We start from the raw sequence: 16,232 nt of genomic DNA on the forward strand, positions 1-16,232 counted from the left end.
AGTTATATGGAAGAGGAAGTTAGATGAGCTTATTATTCATGTCCTCTCTGATTCTAACATTGAATTTTTCTATGGTTATTCCTTCATTTTGATTAAATAGACTTGGTCAAAATTTTGGACTAACACACACACACACACACACACACACACCTGTTGCTAGTTTGGTCACCATCACTGTCATGAGAACTTAATAAATAATGTCATCCAAAGGAATTAATAAAAGTTGGTGGCTGAAAAAACTCTTATAGATCATGTTCTAAAAAAGTTTTTTCTTTGTGTTTTAGAAAGTTAAGAAGAAATGCTCATTTACTCTAAAACCTTAACTTCTTATGTACATTAGGGAGAATTTGAAGTTGGAAACTTCAAGAAAATTTATCAACACTTGTAGACTTGTGATCAGTAAACTATTGATAAATTACTTATTAAATATTAGTTAAGTACATACGGGAAGGGAAACAATGCCCTTTCATTCTTTTCTTTTGTTTCACAATAACTGCTGTTTTCGATGTTTAACTTCAAAGGGAATCTGGCTCTAGCCTCCTAGGAACATAAAATTTCCGTGCCTAAAATTGTTTAAGGCAATGTTTTAATTCTGCCAGGGCTTTGAAAAGTATAACTCCTCTTTAAGGTCACATGGTTAGCTATGTACCCTTATGATGCGCTTAAAAGAACAGTAATTTTAGCAGATGCCATTACCCAAAGCAAACTGAATGCTGAAGTCACCTCGGGAAGGAAAGAGATTAAAGACTTAGCAGGGACGAAGGGACGTTCCCCTACAAGATATGAGGAAATAGAACTATTGAACTCAGAGTTTCTTCAACCAGGAAACTGGGGCAGATTTTTACCAGGACTTTCTCTTACTGAAAGGATGCCTATGGAGCACCCAGTCACCGCAATGGAAATTATGCAGGCAGAACAGGCAAGTGGTTTTCCTTATTGTAGTTTTACTCTAGTCTCAGGCGGGGTCAGAGCCCGGACGGTTTTCTGTGACACAAGAGATGAAGAGCAAGCGGCTTTTGTGGCCAATGTGACAAAGTCCCCGAGGATGAACAGAGAAAAATTGTCTTCTCCGACGGCTCTTGTAGTCTTTTACAGTAAACAAACAGAATTTGCACCTGGATCAGAGTATTTGAGATTTGTTTCTAAAATAGAAATTGAATCAAGAGAAGTTGAGACCCCTCCGAAATCTGTGTGCTTCCTTTCCAGATTTTCCCGAAAAAACTAGTTTTCGGGGCCGAACTGCTGGTAAGAGAGAAAACTAACGATCTGTTCACGTTCTCAGACCCTGAAGTTGCTCTTGGGAATATCAGAAAACGCCATGTCGGGGACTATTTTCCCTTTAAAGATAGTTCAGGACTTAGACGTAGGCATTAACTGCCTTCAGAACAATTTCCCGCATTGTATCAATTTCCTCCTTCATACTCACACCCGCAAGGATGGCAGAAACTTCCCAGATCTGGTGTTGCATAAACTTCTGGATCATGAGGAACAGCCTGAGCTCAAACTAACCCTCACAGCCATGGTGTTGTATCTTCCCTACCGTCAGGATCTGCCCAAGTACAACTTCCGGTATTCAGTCAAGGTATCAAGGATTTAGATTCTAGGGAACAGTATAATTGGCCGGTTCGTAGTGACTGTCTTGCTCTAGATATGGACAATAGAATCAACGGGGATGTGACCTATATCTTATTCCAAATCAAGCTTTTGTAGTTGATCCCTTCCCAGGAGATATTCCACTAAAAAAGCAGGTGGATTTCGAGGCAATTCAGAAGTATGAAGTGGATAGTGAGGCCAGACATCAGGGCCCTTTCAAAAAAGGCTGTTTTGGCTCAACTGATGGCTCAAATTCCAGGGAACTGATTATGTCTTCATTAATCAGTCTTTTCCCATTTCTGAGAATGTGATCTGTTTTCAGTATCCAAGATCAAGATTCCAGAGAAAACAGGATCATTTATGCCATCCAAGAAAATCTCTTTCACCTTGAGAACACTGTTTGAAAACACCTGTGCTCATGTAACCAAGAAAGCACCGGACAGTATGAACAAGTCCAGGTATAATAGGGCAATTCCTATCAGGGATATAGAGTTCCCAAGACCTAAAATTAAGCACATCACCAGTACTGATATATGATAATGATGACAACTTTTCAGTGTTTCTCAAGTATTCTATACACTCTATCCCTCAGAAAATTAGCACCTTACCTTCCAGGTTGGCAGTGTTAGTGTCAGTGACAGGGTTTCAGAAAACAAAGTTAATGTCACCTACTTGCTGCTGCCTTATGGGAACAGAATCTACACCCCCTTTTCTCCTACATCTCTATCAACTCTGGTTGTAGCTATCTCTATGCCCTTAGATTCTTGAATTATGAAGCTGAACAAACTTTCCAGGTCACAGAAAGGGGAACTGATGGTGGTTCCCCAGCTCTGAGAAGCCAGACTCTGGTTCAGGTTGTGGTCCTGGATGAAAATGACTATACCTGAGTGTTCTATATTCTGTAGAATGGCACATCTCTCTTCAATGACTTGGTACCCAGAGCTTCAGAGCCAGATTACTTGGTCACCAAGTCAGTGGCCATAGATGGGGACTTTAGAGAGAACTCATGACTTTCCTGCTAGTTGATCAAGGCCAAATGCCCCGGATTATTCACTCTATGGGCACATAATGGAGAGGTGCACACAGAAAAGCTCATCAGGGACATAGATGCTATCAAGCAGAGGCTCCTGATGCTACTGAAAGATAATGGGGAGTGACCTCTGTCCACAGAAACTACACTACATGGTCCTCTTGTTGAATGGTTTTTCTGCACCTAACTTGCAGCTCCCAGATGGGTCCAAGAAACAAGCCCAAGCTATCTCTTTCACTGCCTACTTGATAATTTTTCTGGGGTCTTTTCCTTTTCCTTTCTTGGTTAATTTTACTATGCCTTTGGAAAAGACATCTCCACCCACAAAAATATCTTTGAAATTCATGTCCCTAGGCCATTCGATCCATGACCATGGCACTGAGACTTTGTCTCAGAATAACCCATATGAGGTGTGTCTGACCAGAGGTTTAGGCACCAAAGAGTTCTAGTCCCTGAAACCCATCATCTCCAGCTTCTCTACCCCTGGCACTGGAATGAACATATGCATAGAAAAAGGAATCTTTCAGGGTACTTAATTCCATTTCAAGTAAAATTGTCTCCTGATGAAAGACTATTCTTTTCTCCTAAATGTGCTTACAGCAAAGTGATGAATTTTAAAGATGTCTGTTTTTATTGATGTTGCTAATAGATTTGTGCTTCTTAAGTTCCAGGCTTCTTATTTTATTTTACTCCCCTTTGTTCAAAGTTGAAGATCAAGTAATTTCCTGTTATGGTGGTAGATCATAAAGTCACCAGGCTCTGAGCCTGGGTGTTTTCCTTCCCTCATAAATATCTCTGTGGCCATGGACAAGTTATTTCACTTTTCTAGGTCACAGTTTCCTCATCTTTAAAATGAGACAATTGAACTAAATGACCTCTAGAATCTTTTCTATCTCTAAAACCTGGAATCTTATATTTCTGTGATCTCATGATGCCAAAAGAATATTCAGTTGTCTATGTAACTACAATTAAATGAAGGAGAAGGATAACAGGACCACAAGTACAGGACTTCATGCAGGCCTTAATAAAAGACCCTGGAAAATGTGTGTTCTTTTTTTATTTGTTGTTTTTTGTTAGTGCATTTGGTTCTGCTAAATAATGGTAAAAGTTTATTCCTTCTTTTTAAATGTTTTGTGACATTTGGATTTTAAAAAATTAATTATCCTAACAATAAAATAAATCTTTGGAAAATATTTGCCACATCTTTTGTAGTCAGGTGATACCTTTGTTGAGTTCTCTGTGCTTTGGCAACAGAAAATCTACCATCTTTTCAAGCCACATTTCATTTATATATGGCTATTAAGAGGGATAGGATTATGGTTTAGGACAGAGTATTGAACAAGTACCCCAAAAGTGGTTCATTCATTTTTCAGCTATATACAACACTTCACTACTGCATTTGGGCTTTTCTTGCCAGAGATTATGGAGTGGTTTGCCATTTCCTTCTTCAGTTATTTTTACAATGGAGGCATTGAGATAAACAGCTAAGTGATTTGTCCAGGGTTACACAGCTAGTAGGTGTGCAAGGCCAGATTTGAACTTGTAAAGATGAGTCTTCCTAACTTCATGCCCCTTACCTGCCCTGGTTTTCTGGAAGACCTAATCTCAAATCTTACTTCAGTCATGGAAAGTTAAAGATATGTTGGAGTTATTAGTATTGTAAAAGTGAGAGAAAGATTCAGTAAATTAAATTTTAGCAATGATTTGGACTGCTCACATCAAATATCTTTCTTCCTGCAGAAGATGGTGTCTGGAGTCAGCTGGGATCTGCTTCTTCTAAAAAAAAATGAAAAAGAAATAGACAATAGGGACTCTGCAATTAAGCAGATAGTTTTACTCTGTAAGATGATCCTGGACCAGATCTCACTAGGTCTAGGTGACCATGCAAAGCATGGATAAGCATTCCTCAATATTCTCTCAAAGCAATTGTGGATCTCAGAAAGCACTTCCCAGAGTTCTGGCTTCTCTCTGCTCAGTATTAGACAACAAGCTTTGATGACCGATTAGTTTTCATAACTATACATTTCTTTCTTTACATTAATTATTTATACATATGCATCAGGGAATATAAGAAAGGGGCACCTGATGAGTCAGTGTTAAATGAATTCAAGAAGAAAAGAGAATGAATTTACATTTATAGTCACATAAAGTCACAAAATCACTTTTGTCCAGAATGATCTAGTACCATTTTGCCCTCTTTGTGTTAAGGACAACATCCTTAGGTTCCTTCTCTTCTCCCCACTTTGGCCATAAAATAGAAATTCTAGAAAGAAGTTTCTTGAATGAAAAGTTTAGAGTTATTGCTTTAGACACAGCTAAAGTAAGTTGAGGACAAGTATAGAACTCTTAGCTAAAATTTCAAGGAATGTTTCAAACCATATAATCTTAAGCCTACATACAGTTTTTTTTAAAAAAAAAAGATGGAAGAATCATGGATTTGAGAACAACTGCAATGTCAAAACTCCTCTTGTCATTAAAGTCATGGATCAGAGATTCCAGATCACTGTCAGGTCAATAGTGAAGATGAAGGTGAACACAATGAGATCCTGTAAGAAAGGTTTGCATTGCTGTTAGTGTGCTTTTCATCTCTAATGTCCCATAGCAGGCTATGACTATTCTCAAAGGCTCTACTCTGAGGTACATTTCATTGTGTGATCCCTGGAGGTGTAAAAGAAAAAAAATTTTCTACTCTGGACATTATCATTGTCTCTAAAAATCTTGCTTCAAGATAACAATAAGCATGTATTCAGAAGAGAACACACCATATTCTTCTTCCAAGGGAAAGCTACCACCTGTCTTTTCTTATACAACAACTATGATTGGGGAAAAAAGAAATTGAATTTTTCCCATCTAATTTTAACCGTCCCTTACACAATAACAGTTACTAATGTTATTTCATGCATGAAAGGGGAATGAGGTAGATGTTAAAGGTGATTGATACTAAGGCTTCTGCTTTGCCATTCCATAAATATTTTTTTAAGTTGTTAAAGTGTAAGTTCCTCTTTGAGCAGATTTTGTTTTTACTGTTATAAGTATTAATCACCCCCTTAGTATCTGGTATGGATTAATGTAAAGTTCTGGAACCCAATATATGCTGATGAGTGAGTAAATCAAAAGCAAAAATCCTGTAAGTCTGACAGGTCCAAAGCCTTCTGAAAATTCTTGATTTATTATGCAATAAGGGAAATCTGGATCAGCTAGGTGGCATAGTACATAGAGCAGCAGGTCAGAAGTGAGGAAGAACTGAATTTAAATCCAGCTTATGACATTTACTAACCCTATTTGCCTCAGTTTCCTCATAAGTAAAATGAGCAGCAGAAGGAAATGGTGAATCACTTCAGTATCTTTGCCAAGAAAACCTTGAATGAAGTCATGAAGAGTCAAACATTATTTAAAAATGACAGAAGAACAAAAACAACAAAGTGGTGCCTGGTATATTAGAAATACAAACACCTTCGTGGATAAAAAACCAAATGCAAGAAGTACAAATACAAATTGCACAATGAAAGAATGGAATTTTGTTTTAAGAATACATCAGATCCATAACACTAATATGGTGAAAAAATTCAACTTACTTCCTTAAAACCTGATAGGTTTTGAATAGAGATAATTAAATCATTTTCCATATCTAAAATTATCGGCATTAATAGGAGAAAATATAACATAATTCTCACCTCTCTCCTTTAAATTTTCAGTAATTGAGAGATTCCTCAGCTCTCAGGTTTTATTTTTACTGGTTAGCTTTTCTGGGAAAATGTTGTTATACCTTGAAACACTTGGTGGCGCTGCAGGATAAGAAGGGTCTAGAGAGCTCAGCATCACATCACAGCAAAAGCAGAATTAGAAAAAAGCTCCAAGAGGATACTTCCTTAAGGAGGAGCTGAGAGCTCAAACCCGAGCTTCTTGAGACAGCAACACAAGCCTGACGATTGGAATTAGAAAGAAAAGGAGAAATTTCTTTCACTGAAAGGACCAAATCTAGGACATAATGAAGCTAAACAGGCAAGTAATATGTCTTGTTTTCTTATTGTGCGTTTGTGAGGCTGGCTCAGCTAAAAACAGGATTTCTGTGGCAGAGGAAATGGAGGTTGGTTCCTTTGTGGCTAATGTGGCAAAGAGCTTGGGGCTGGAGGTGAGGGAACTGTCTGCTCGGGGGGCCCGTGTCCTCTCCGAGGACAATCGACAATATTTTCAGCTTAACGTGGGGAGTGGGGATCTGCTCCTGAGAGAGAAACTGGACCGGGAGGAGCTGTGTGGTCCCACGGAGCCCTGTCTGCTGCCTTTTCAGATCTTACTGGAAAATCCCTTTCAGATAGTTCGCGCTGAGCTCCGGGTTCAAGATATAAACGATCATTCGCCTGTTTTCCCAAACACCGAAATGCTCCTAAATGTCCCGGAAAATAGCCTACCCGGGTCTGTGTTTTCTCTGAAAAATGCGCAAGATTTGGACGTAGGAAGCAATAATATTCAGAACTACACAATCAGCCTGAATTCCTATTTCCACGTTCAAACCCGTGCTCGCGGAGATGGAAGGAAGTTCGCAGAGCTGGTGTTGGACAAAGCGCTGGATAGGGAGATGCAGCCCGAGGTCACTTTAACTCTCATTGCCCTGGATGGAGGGTCCCCTCCCAGGTCTGGAGCAGCTCAAATCAGAGTCTTGGTTGTAGACGTCAACGATAATGCTCCTGTTTTTTCCCAGGCTCAGTATGATGTTCAGATCCCAGAGAATGGCGCTATTGGCTCCCTGGTTGCCACAGTCACTGCTACAGATTTGGATATAGGAAACAATGGGCAAATATCATACTCCTTTTTTCAAGGCTCCGAAGAAATTGTAAGTACTTTTGAAGTAAATAGCACCTCAGGAGACATTAGAACGAGAAGAAAACTAGACTTTGAGGCAATTAAATCTTATGAGGTGGATATTGAAGCCACAGATGGAGGGGGTCTTTCAGGAAAATGTACTGTAGTGGTCCAAGTGACAGATGTAAACGACAACGCCCCGGAACTCGCCATATCGTCGTTTACCAGCCCTATTCCCGAAAATTCACCTGAAACCTTGGTAGCTGTTTTGAAGATTCGAGATCAAGATTCGGGAGACAATGGGAAAATGGTTTGCTCTATCGAGGGAAATGTCCCTTTCATCTTGAAACCATCTGTAGACAACTTTTACACTCTGTTAACGGAGAGCCCTCTGGATAGAGAAAGTAGATCCCAGTACAATATCACCATTACTGTCACTGATCTGGGGACTCCCAGGCTCACAACTGAGCGAAATATCACTGTATTAATTTCTGATGTCAATGACAACCCTCCAGCTTTTACTCAGACAGCCTATGCCTTCTACCTCCAGGAGAACAATATTCCAGCCCTCCACTTTGGCAGTGTGAGGGCCAATGACAGGGACTCAGGAACCAATGCCAAGATTACCTATTCCTTTCAGTCTCCTGTAACTGGAGATCTGCCCCTCTTTTCCTACATCTCCATCAACTCTGACAATGGTCATCTCTATATTCTGAGATCTCTGGATTATGAAGCCATCCAAGCTTTCCAGTTCACTGTGACTGCAACTGATGGAGGCTCCCCAGCCCTGAGCAGCCAGGCTCTGGTTCAGGTTGTGGTCCTGGATGAGAATGACAACACTCCCTTTGTGCTATATCCACTGCAGAATGGCACAGCTCCCTGCAATGATCTGGTGCCCAGGGCTGCAGAGCCTGGTTACCTAGTGACCAAGGTAGTAGCTGTGGATGGAGACTCAGGGCAGAATTCCTGGCTTTCCTACCAGCTGCTCAAGGCCACAGACCCAGGACTCTTCACTGTGTGGGCACACAATGGGGAAGTGTGCACAGCAAGGCCCATCAGTGACAGAGATGCCACCAAGCAGAGGCTCCTGGTGCTGGTGAAAGACAATGGGGAGCCACCTCAGTCTGCAGTGGCCACCCTGAATGTCCTCTTGGTGGATGGCTTCTCTGAACCCTACCTGCAACTCCCAGATGCACCCAAGGAGCAGGTCCAGGTTGACTCCCTCACCATTTATTTGATCATTTCTTTAGCAGTCATCTCCTTTCTTTTTCTGATCTCTATTCTTATGTTTATTGGTGTACGCCTGTGGAAGGGGAAAAGAGATGCCACAGACTGTAGTCGATTTGATTCAAATGGTCCCTTCCCAGGCCACTTGGTGGATGTCACTGGGACAGGAACCTTGTCCCACAGCTACCAGTATGAGGTGTGTCTGACCAGTAACTCGGGGACCAGTGAATTCAAATTCTTAAAGCCTGTTCTACCCATTGTCCCTCCTCAAGCTGCTGGCAGGGACTTAGAGGAAAATCCTTCCCTTAGAAATAGCTACATGCTTACTTAAGTATTATAATAGCTGATCAACAGAAATGTAATGTCATCATTTTGTAAACCCATTTCTACTGCTACTTAATGAATCTTTCATCTTTCATCTTTGCCTAGGTAGGGGGAACTTTGATCCTGATAACAAAAGTTTGTCTTAGAATGTGGTGAAAAGTGTTATTCGTTCTGAAATTTTCCTAGTGATCTTACTTTGGGTAAAATATTTGACTGGCTAATTAAATGAATAGGTAACATTCTATATAGCTTGCACATTTTAAATAGTGTTTTACAATTATATTCTATCCAAAAGAGTAAAATAGAAAGTAGATTATGTTTCCTTTGAAATTTCAATCATTACATGTTTTACCTTTAAGCCTCATATCTCATAATCCATTTAGGCATTTCCCTTTTATTTATCTTTGGGTTGAACTTCTATTTTATAGGATTGTGTTAATGAAGCTAGTGATTATGAGGTCCCTTCTTCCCCTCTCCTCTTGAATATATTACCTATAATTTCAAGTATTACCACAATGAAATGTCAGAGAAATTTCTGAATAATGGTCAGGCTTCCCAAAGAGGCAGAGTTGACTGAAAACAGTCATAATTAATGGTACTTTTTGCTATAAGATATTAAACTAACAATATCTTCATGGTAGCTAATTAACAATATTAGCATACTGTGATGGAAAGAATTATAAATACATTACAAAGGTTAAAAAAATTGAAACTTCTAGTTAAGATCTCTTTCTCTTTAATCCTTGCTGTTAAAGGTAACAATTTATTAATTTGCTCTTACTTTTTCCTCCCAGATCTCAGTAAAAAACAAGTTTAACTCATGCTTAAACTCCTACATTTGGAAGCTCATTGGGATAAACACCCACACTCCCACCCACATAGAACTTTCAATAAAATCTGGCTCTGACATTTAAGTTTTCATGTTGATTACATGTAAATATTCCTTACAGTGGCTTTTATCTAATCCTTTAGGACTATAATAAAGAGTTATGAACTTATTAAAAGAAAATGTTTTGCTTTTGTTCCTTTCAATTAATTATGTGGGTATTCTAAAAAATGTCTCTGGATCTCCTGCTGTGGGAGAACCTGGGTTTCTGTTCCATGATTTGAACGTGACAAAATCCAGGAAAGGCGTTAATACTATCCCCTTACATCCTCAATCATGAGTTATTGGTTTTTCTGGTCAGATTTTACTCTCCTTAAATCTTTATTCATCAGAAAACTTGAAAGTATCATAAATTCATTTTTTATATTTAAATAAACTAAATCCAGACACAATTGGTTTTCAAATGACTATGCCTATTCTTTTTGAATTCTTGTATTAAAAAAAAGTTAAACAGAAAATAATGCAGTTACATGACCACTTCTCTGCAATCATTACTTTTTAAAGTCATTGGTTATGTCTTGCTATTTTATCATCATACAAAATGAAGAGACCTGCTATAACTGTTGGGTTACTTTCCTTCTATCCTCTATATTGGTTTTTATCAATGGTGTTTGCATCTAAATTACTTTACATATTTTATATTTATTTTTAAAAATATGAACAAAAAGTTGCGCTGTAAATAATTTTGTATATATCCTTTCCCACTGTTTTTTTAAAATCTCTTTGGGGATATTCCTAGTGGTTGTATCTCTGTGTTAAAGTGCATGAATGATTTAGAAACTTTTTGGATATTCTTTCAAACTTCTCTCCAAAATGGGTTGATCAATTCAAAGATCAACCAACAGTGGATTAATGTGTCTGTTCACCTGGAACCCCTGCAACAATTATAGTAGTTTTTGGTCATCTTTGCTATTCTATTAGGCATGAAGTAGAATATTTGAAATGTTTTAATTCCTCTTATTATTAGTGATTTGGAGCATTTCTCTATGGTTTTCAATATCTTGGAATTTTTCCTTTAGAGTTGCCTATTTATATACATTTATCTATTAGGAAATGGCTTGCCTATCAGTTGCCTATATCTTGGATACTAAGGCTAGACATTTGGATCCCTTCTGAAAAATGTACTCTTTCCTCCAAATGATGGAACTGAATGGTAATTCCTTGAAACTGATAATGTCACTATCAACTAGTCATCTCAGAAAATATTATTGAGTATGTGGTCTCTGATTTCAGTATTCAAGAAGATTCAAGGGACAATGGAAGAATTGTTTGTGCAGCTCAAGAAAATCTCCCTTTCACCTGAGAAGATCATTTGAAAAAAAATCTGTGCTCATGTAGCCAAGGAAACACTTGACAGGGAAAGCAGGTCTGAGAACAATATGGCAATCACTGTCATGGATTTGGACTTCCCAAAACCCAAAACTAAGTACCACATCATGCTGCTGATGTTTTATATCAATGACAACCCTACAGTATTTACTCAACTATCCTACACACTCTGCCTCCCAGAAAAAGTCCTGCCCTCTATATTGGCAATGTCAGTGCCAGTAACAGGGACTCAGGAACCAATGTTAATGGCACCTACTTGCTGCTGCCTTCTGGAACAGGATCTGTGTCCTTCTTCACCTGAATCTCTGACAGTAACCATCTCTATGTCCTGAGATCCTTAGATTATGAAGCCAATAAAATTTTGCAGTTGACTTCAGGGGCAATTTATGGTGTAGGCAATTCAGGACAGACCTTGTTGAGAATGACATCTCTCCCTTAGTGCACTATTCTCTGCAGAATGGCACATCTCTGCAATGACTTGGTACCCAGAACTGTAGAGGCAGGTTACTTTGTCCCCAAGGTGGGAGGCATGGACAGGGACTTAGGAGAGAACTCCTGGATTTCCTATCACATACTCAGGATTCTTCATTCTACTATGTCTACTATATTAAATGTTAACCATTCCATAATACCTATTATGAATCAGTGTAGAGTCCTGGAAGCCAATATACACTGACGAATGAGGGACTCAAAAACAAAGATCCTAGAAGACTGATAGATCTAAAGCCATTTGAAAATTCTTGATTTATTGTGCAATAAGAGGTACCTGGATCAGTTAGGTGGTACAGTGGATAGAGCACCAGACCCAGAGTCAGGAAGGCCTGAGTTCAAACCCAGTCTCAGATACTTAACTAGCTGTGTGATCCTGGGCAAGTCACTTAACTCTGTTCACCCCCATTTTATCATTTGTAAAATGAGCTAGAAAAGGAAATGGCAAAGCATTCTAGTATCTTTCCCAAGACAATCACAAATGGGGTCATGAGGAGTTGGATACAACTGAAGAACAACAATAAAGGGATACCTGATTTTTGCTAGAAATACAACCACCCTTGTACATAAGAAATGAAAATCAAAAAATTAAAATTCATACTGCATAGTAAAAGAATGGAATTTCTTTGTTTTGTTTTAGGAACATATAAGATCCATAACACTGATATGGTGGGAAAAAATTCAACTTACTGCAGTAATACCAGATAGGTTTTCAATAGAGATAATGAAATCGTTTTCCATACAATTACCAGTACTCATAGAAGATAATACATCACAATTCTAACCTCTCTTCCCGAAATTTCACTGATTGAGAGATTCCTTAACCCAAGTACATCTTTTTTTCTTCACAAATTAGATTCTATGGGAAAATACTAAGTTATACTTTCAGACACTTGGTGGCGCTACAGGCTAAGAAGGCGAGACCGAACCCAGCCAGAATTGGAAGGGGAAAAAAGCCCAGAAAAGAAAAGAAAAGAAAAACTCTGTAAGGAGGAGCTAAGAGCTCAAACCTGAGCTTCCCGAGACTTCAACACACGTCTGATGTTTGGAATTAGAAAACGCGAAATTTCTTTCACTGAAAGGACCGCCTCTAGGACAAAATGAAGCTTAAAAGGCAAGTGATATGTCTTGTTATCTTACTCTGGGTTTATGAAGCTGGTTCAGCAAACAAGAGGTTTTCTGTAGCGGAGGAAATGGAGGTTGGTTCCTTTGTGGTAAATGTAGCAAAAAGCCTGGGGCTGGAGGTGGGGGAGCTGTCTGCCAGGAGAGTTCGAGTCCTCTCGGAGGACAATGGGCGATATTTACAGCTTAACCTGGGCACTGGAGATCTGCTCCTGAGAGAGAAACTGGACCCGGAGGAGCTTTGCGGTTCCACGGAGCCCTGTTTGTTGCCTTTCCAGATCTTACTGAAAAAGCCCTTTCAGATTATTCCTGTTGAGCTCCGGGTCCAAGATATAAATGACAATTCACCCACTTTCTTAGAAACCGAAATGCTTCTGATAATCCCTGAGAATACCCCCACCAGGAACTCTATTTTCTCTCAAAAACACTGAGGATTTGGATGTAGGGGAGAATAACATTTGGAACTACAAGATTTCTCCCAGTTCCCATTTTCAAATTCACACTCGCTCCCTCAGTGAAGGCAATAAATATCCAGAACTAGTATTGGACAGAGCGCTGGATCGGGAGGAGCATTCTGAGATGACATTAACCCTTATAGCTTTAGACGGTGGGTCCCCGCCGAGGTCTGGGGCAGCGGAAGTGAAGGTTGTAGTAATGGACGCCAATGACAATGTCCCGGTATTTGCCCAGTCGGGATATAAAGTTCAGGTCTCTGAGAACAGCCTCATTGGCTCTCTGATTGTCACGGTTTCTGCTAGAGATTTGGACATAGGAAATAATGGACAAATATCGTATTCACTTTTTCATCGTTCTGAAGAAATTTGCAGAACGTTTGAAGTAAATCGGAACTCGGGAGAAGTTAGGATAAGAAAAAAATTGGATTTCGAGACAATTCAATCATATGAGGTGGAAATTGAAGCCACAGATGGTGGAGGTCTTTCTGGAAAATGCACTGTTGTGGTCCAAGTGACGGATGTGAACGACAATCCCCCAGAACTCACCATATCTTCATTGAGCAGCCCTATATCTGAGAATTTGCCTAAGACACTGGTAGCTGTGTTCAAAACTCGAGATCGTGACTCGGGAGATAACGGGAAAATTATTTGCTCTATCCAAGATAATCTCCCCTTCCTCCTGAAACCAACTGTAGATAATTTCTACACTCTGTTAACCAAGAGAGAGCTGGACAGAGAGAGTAGGTCTGAGTACAACATCACCATTACTGTCATGGATTTGGGGACACCAAGACTGAAAACTGAACATAACATCACAGTCCAAGTATCTGATGTCAATGACAATCCCCCGATATTTACTCAGACAATTTATACACTTTACTTCCAAGAAAACAACAGCCCTGCCCTCCACATTGGCAGTGTCAGTGCCAGCGACAAAGACTCAGGGACCAATGCCAAAGTCACCTATTCACTACTAACTTCTGAAATCAGGGGCTTACCCCTCTTCTCCTACATTTCCATCAACTCAGATAATGGACATCTCCACATCTTGAGATCCCTGGATTATGAAATCATTCAAACTTTCCAGTTCACTGTTAGAACAACTGATGGTGGCTCCCCAGCCCTGAGCAGCCATGCTTATGGTCAGGTTGTAGTGTTGGATGAGAATGATAACTCTCCCTTTGTTCTGTATCCTCTGAAAAATGGTACATCACCATGCAATGACCTGGTACCCAGGGCAGCAGAACCAGGTTACCTAGTGACCAAGGTAGTGGCTGTGGATGGAGACTCAGGACGGAATTCCTGGCTTTCCTACCAGCTGCTCAAGGCCACAGACCCAGGACTCTTCACTGTGTGGGCCCACAATGGGGAAGTTCGAACAGCAAGACCTATCAGTGACAGAGATGCCATCAAGCAGAGGCTTCTGGTGCTGGTGAAGGACAATGGGGAGCCATCTCTGTCCACAGAAGCTACACTGAATGTACTACTGGTGGATGGTTTCTCTGAGCCCTATGTGAAACTCCCTGATATAACTAATGATATATTGTGGCTGACTCTCTTACATTCTACTTAGTCATTTCTCTAGCCTCCATCTCCTCTCTCTTCTTATTCTCTATTACACTGTTCATTGCAATACATTTGTTGAGGAAAAAGAAGAGTGCTAGAGATATGGGGCTATTTTGGTTCAAATGGACCATGCCCTAACCATTTAGTGGATGCCAGTCATTCTCGTACCTTGTCCCAGAGTTACCAGTATGAAATATGTCTGACTACTGGATCTGGACCAATGAATTCAAATTTCTGAAGAAGAGCTAATTGTGTGCCTCCTCAAGGCTCTGTCTGGCAGGGAATCAGAAGAATATCCAGTATTCCAAAATAGTTCTAAACTTGGTTAAAAATTGGGACTTTTCAACTAAGACTAAAGGGGATAAATCTTGTTTTAAACTAATTTCCTAAAATTCTTCATTACTTAACATTGATTTTGATAGTCAAAATCTGACTCCCAATATCAGATTACAGATGGTTCTGAAAATCTATTGAATTATCTGGGCTTCAGATAATTTTAGCTATCCAGTAAGTTGAATAAATTCTTATGCTATATTTAATATGTTCGTTCCCAGTATCATTTAAATTATATACTATGCTAGATAATAAAATAGAAATTGGCTTTTCTTCCCTCTCAAATTTATTTTTCTTGAATGACTAACATTTCAGAATGCTTTTCTTATAAAGTCTTTTATTCCTTTTACCTCTGGGAATTTAACTTCTAATTTGTCAGTTTGGGTATATGAAAGCTGTGGCTCTGAAGCTCCTTACTGCTTGCAGGACTCTCCATCTACAATTCAGGTTATTGCTACAAGTGGAAAGAGAACAGTGCCCTAGCTATGGTTAAAATGTGATTGATTTATCACAGGCTTCATTAACCAATACAGATTAATTAACATATGACTAATCAATTATTCTCTTAAAAATAAAAACTAAAACTAGGAAAATATCAATAGTAGTTAATTGACATTATTAGTATGCAATATTGGGGGAAATGGCAAAGTTTAATATGAGATTTAAGAAAACAAATGGCCTGTTTGAATTGAGTATTTTTCCCTATGAAGTCTTAATTAATAACTCATTGTTCTACTCTGTGTTTTTCCTCCAAGACTTAAGTAAATAACTTCAATTCATTCTTAAATTCTTCTTACACTCAAAAGAATATGGATTTGTACGAATAACTGCCAACCAAATCTGGTTCTAAAATTTTGTAGTCTTAGAATGTTTTAATTTAAGACTCCATTACCATTGTTTTTTCTTTAAATTTTTGGAAGAAATAGTAAACACTTAAAGATTTGCCAAGAGAAAGTGTTATGTTATTTACTTAACAGTGAGTAAATTGCTATACCTTCTTGCTAACTAAACATTACTTATTCTCTTACTCAAGTAGAGTTTCCTTTCTGTTCTGTGGGTTCAGTTTGTCAAAACTGCT

At 39.1% G+C, this 16,232-nt stretch overlaps 1 protein-coding gene and 1 pseudogene across 1 annotated transcript; both read left to right on the plus strand.

Moving 5' to 3' along the window:
- The first annotated feature begins 1,721 nt into the window (after window positions 1–1,721).
- On the plus strand, window positions 1,722–9,983 carry LOC100616984 (protocadherin beta-15-like). The gene has a single exon (XM_007473779.3). The coding sequence runs from the start codon at window positions 6,612–6,614 to the stop codon at window positions 8,979–8,981; it is 2,370 nt and encodes a 789-aa protein (XP_007473841.1). The 5' UTR covers window positions 1,722–6,611; the 3' UTR covers window positions 8,982–9,983.
- A 2,537-nt stretch (window positions 9,984–12,520) lies between these two features.
- Window positions 12,521–16,181, plus strand: LOC100027160 (protocadherin beta-15-like; annotated as a pseudogene).
- The last annotated feature ends 51 nt before the right edge of the window (window positions 16,182–16,232 follow it).

This window comes from Monodelphis domestica, chromosome 1, assembly GCF_027887165.1.
Source record: "Monodelphis domestica isolate mMonDom1 chromosome 1, mMonDom1.pri, whole genome shotgun sequence".
Taxonomy (NCBI): domain Eukaryota; kingdom Metazoa; phylum Chordata; class Mammalia; order Didelphimorphia; family Didelphidae; genus Monodelphis; species Monodelphis domestica.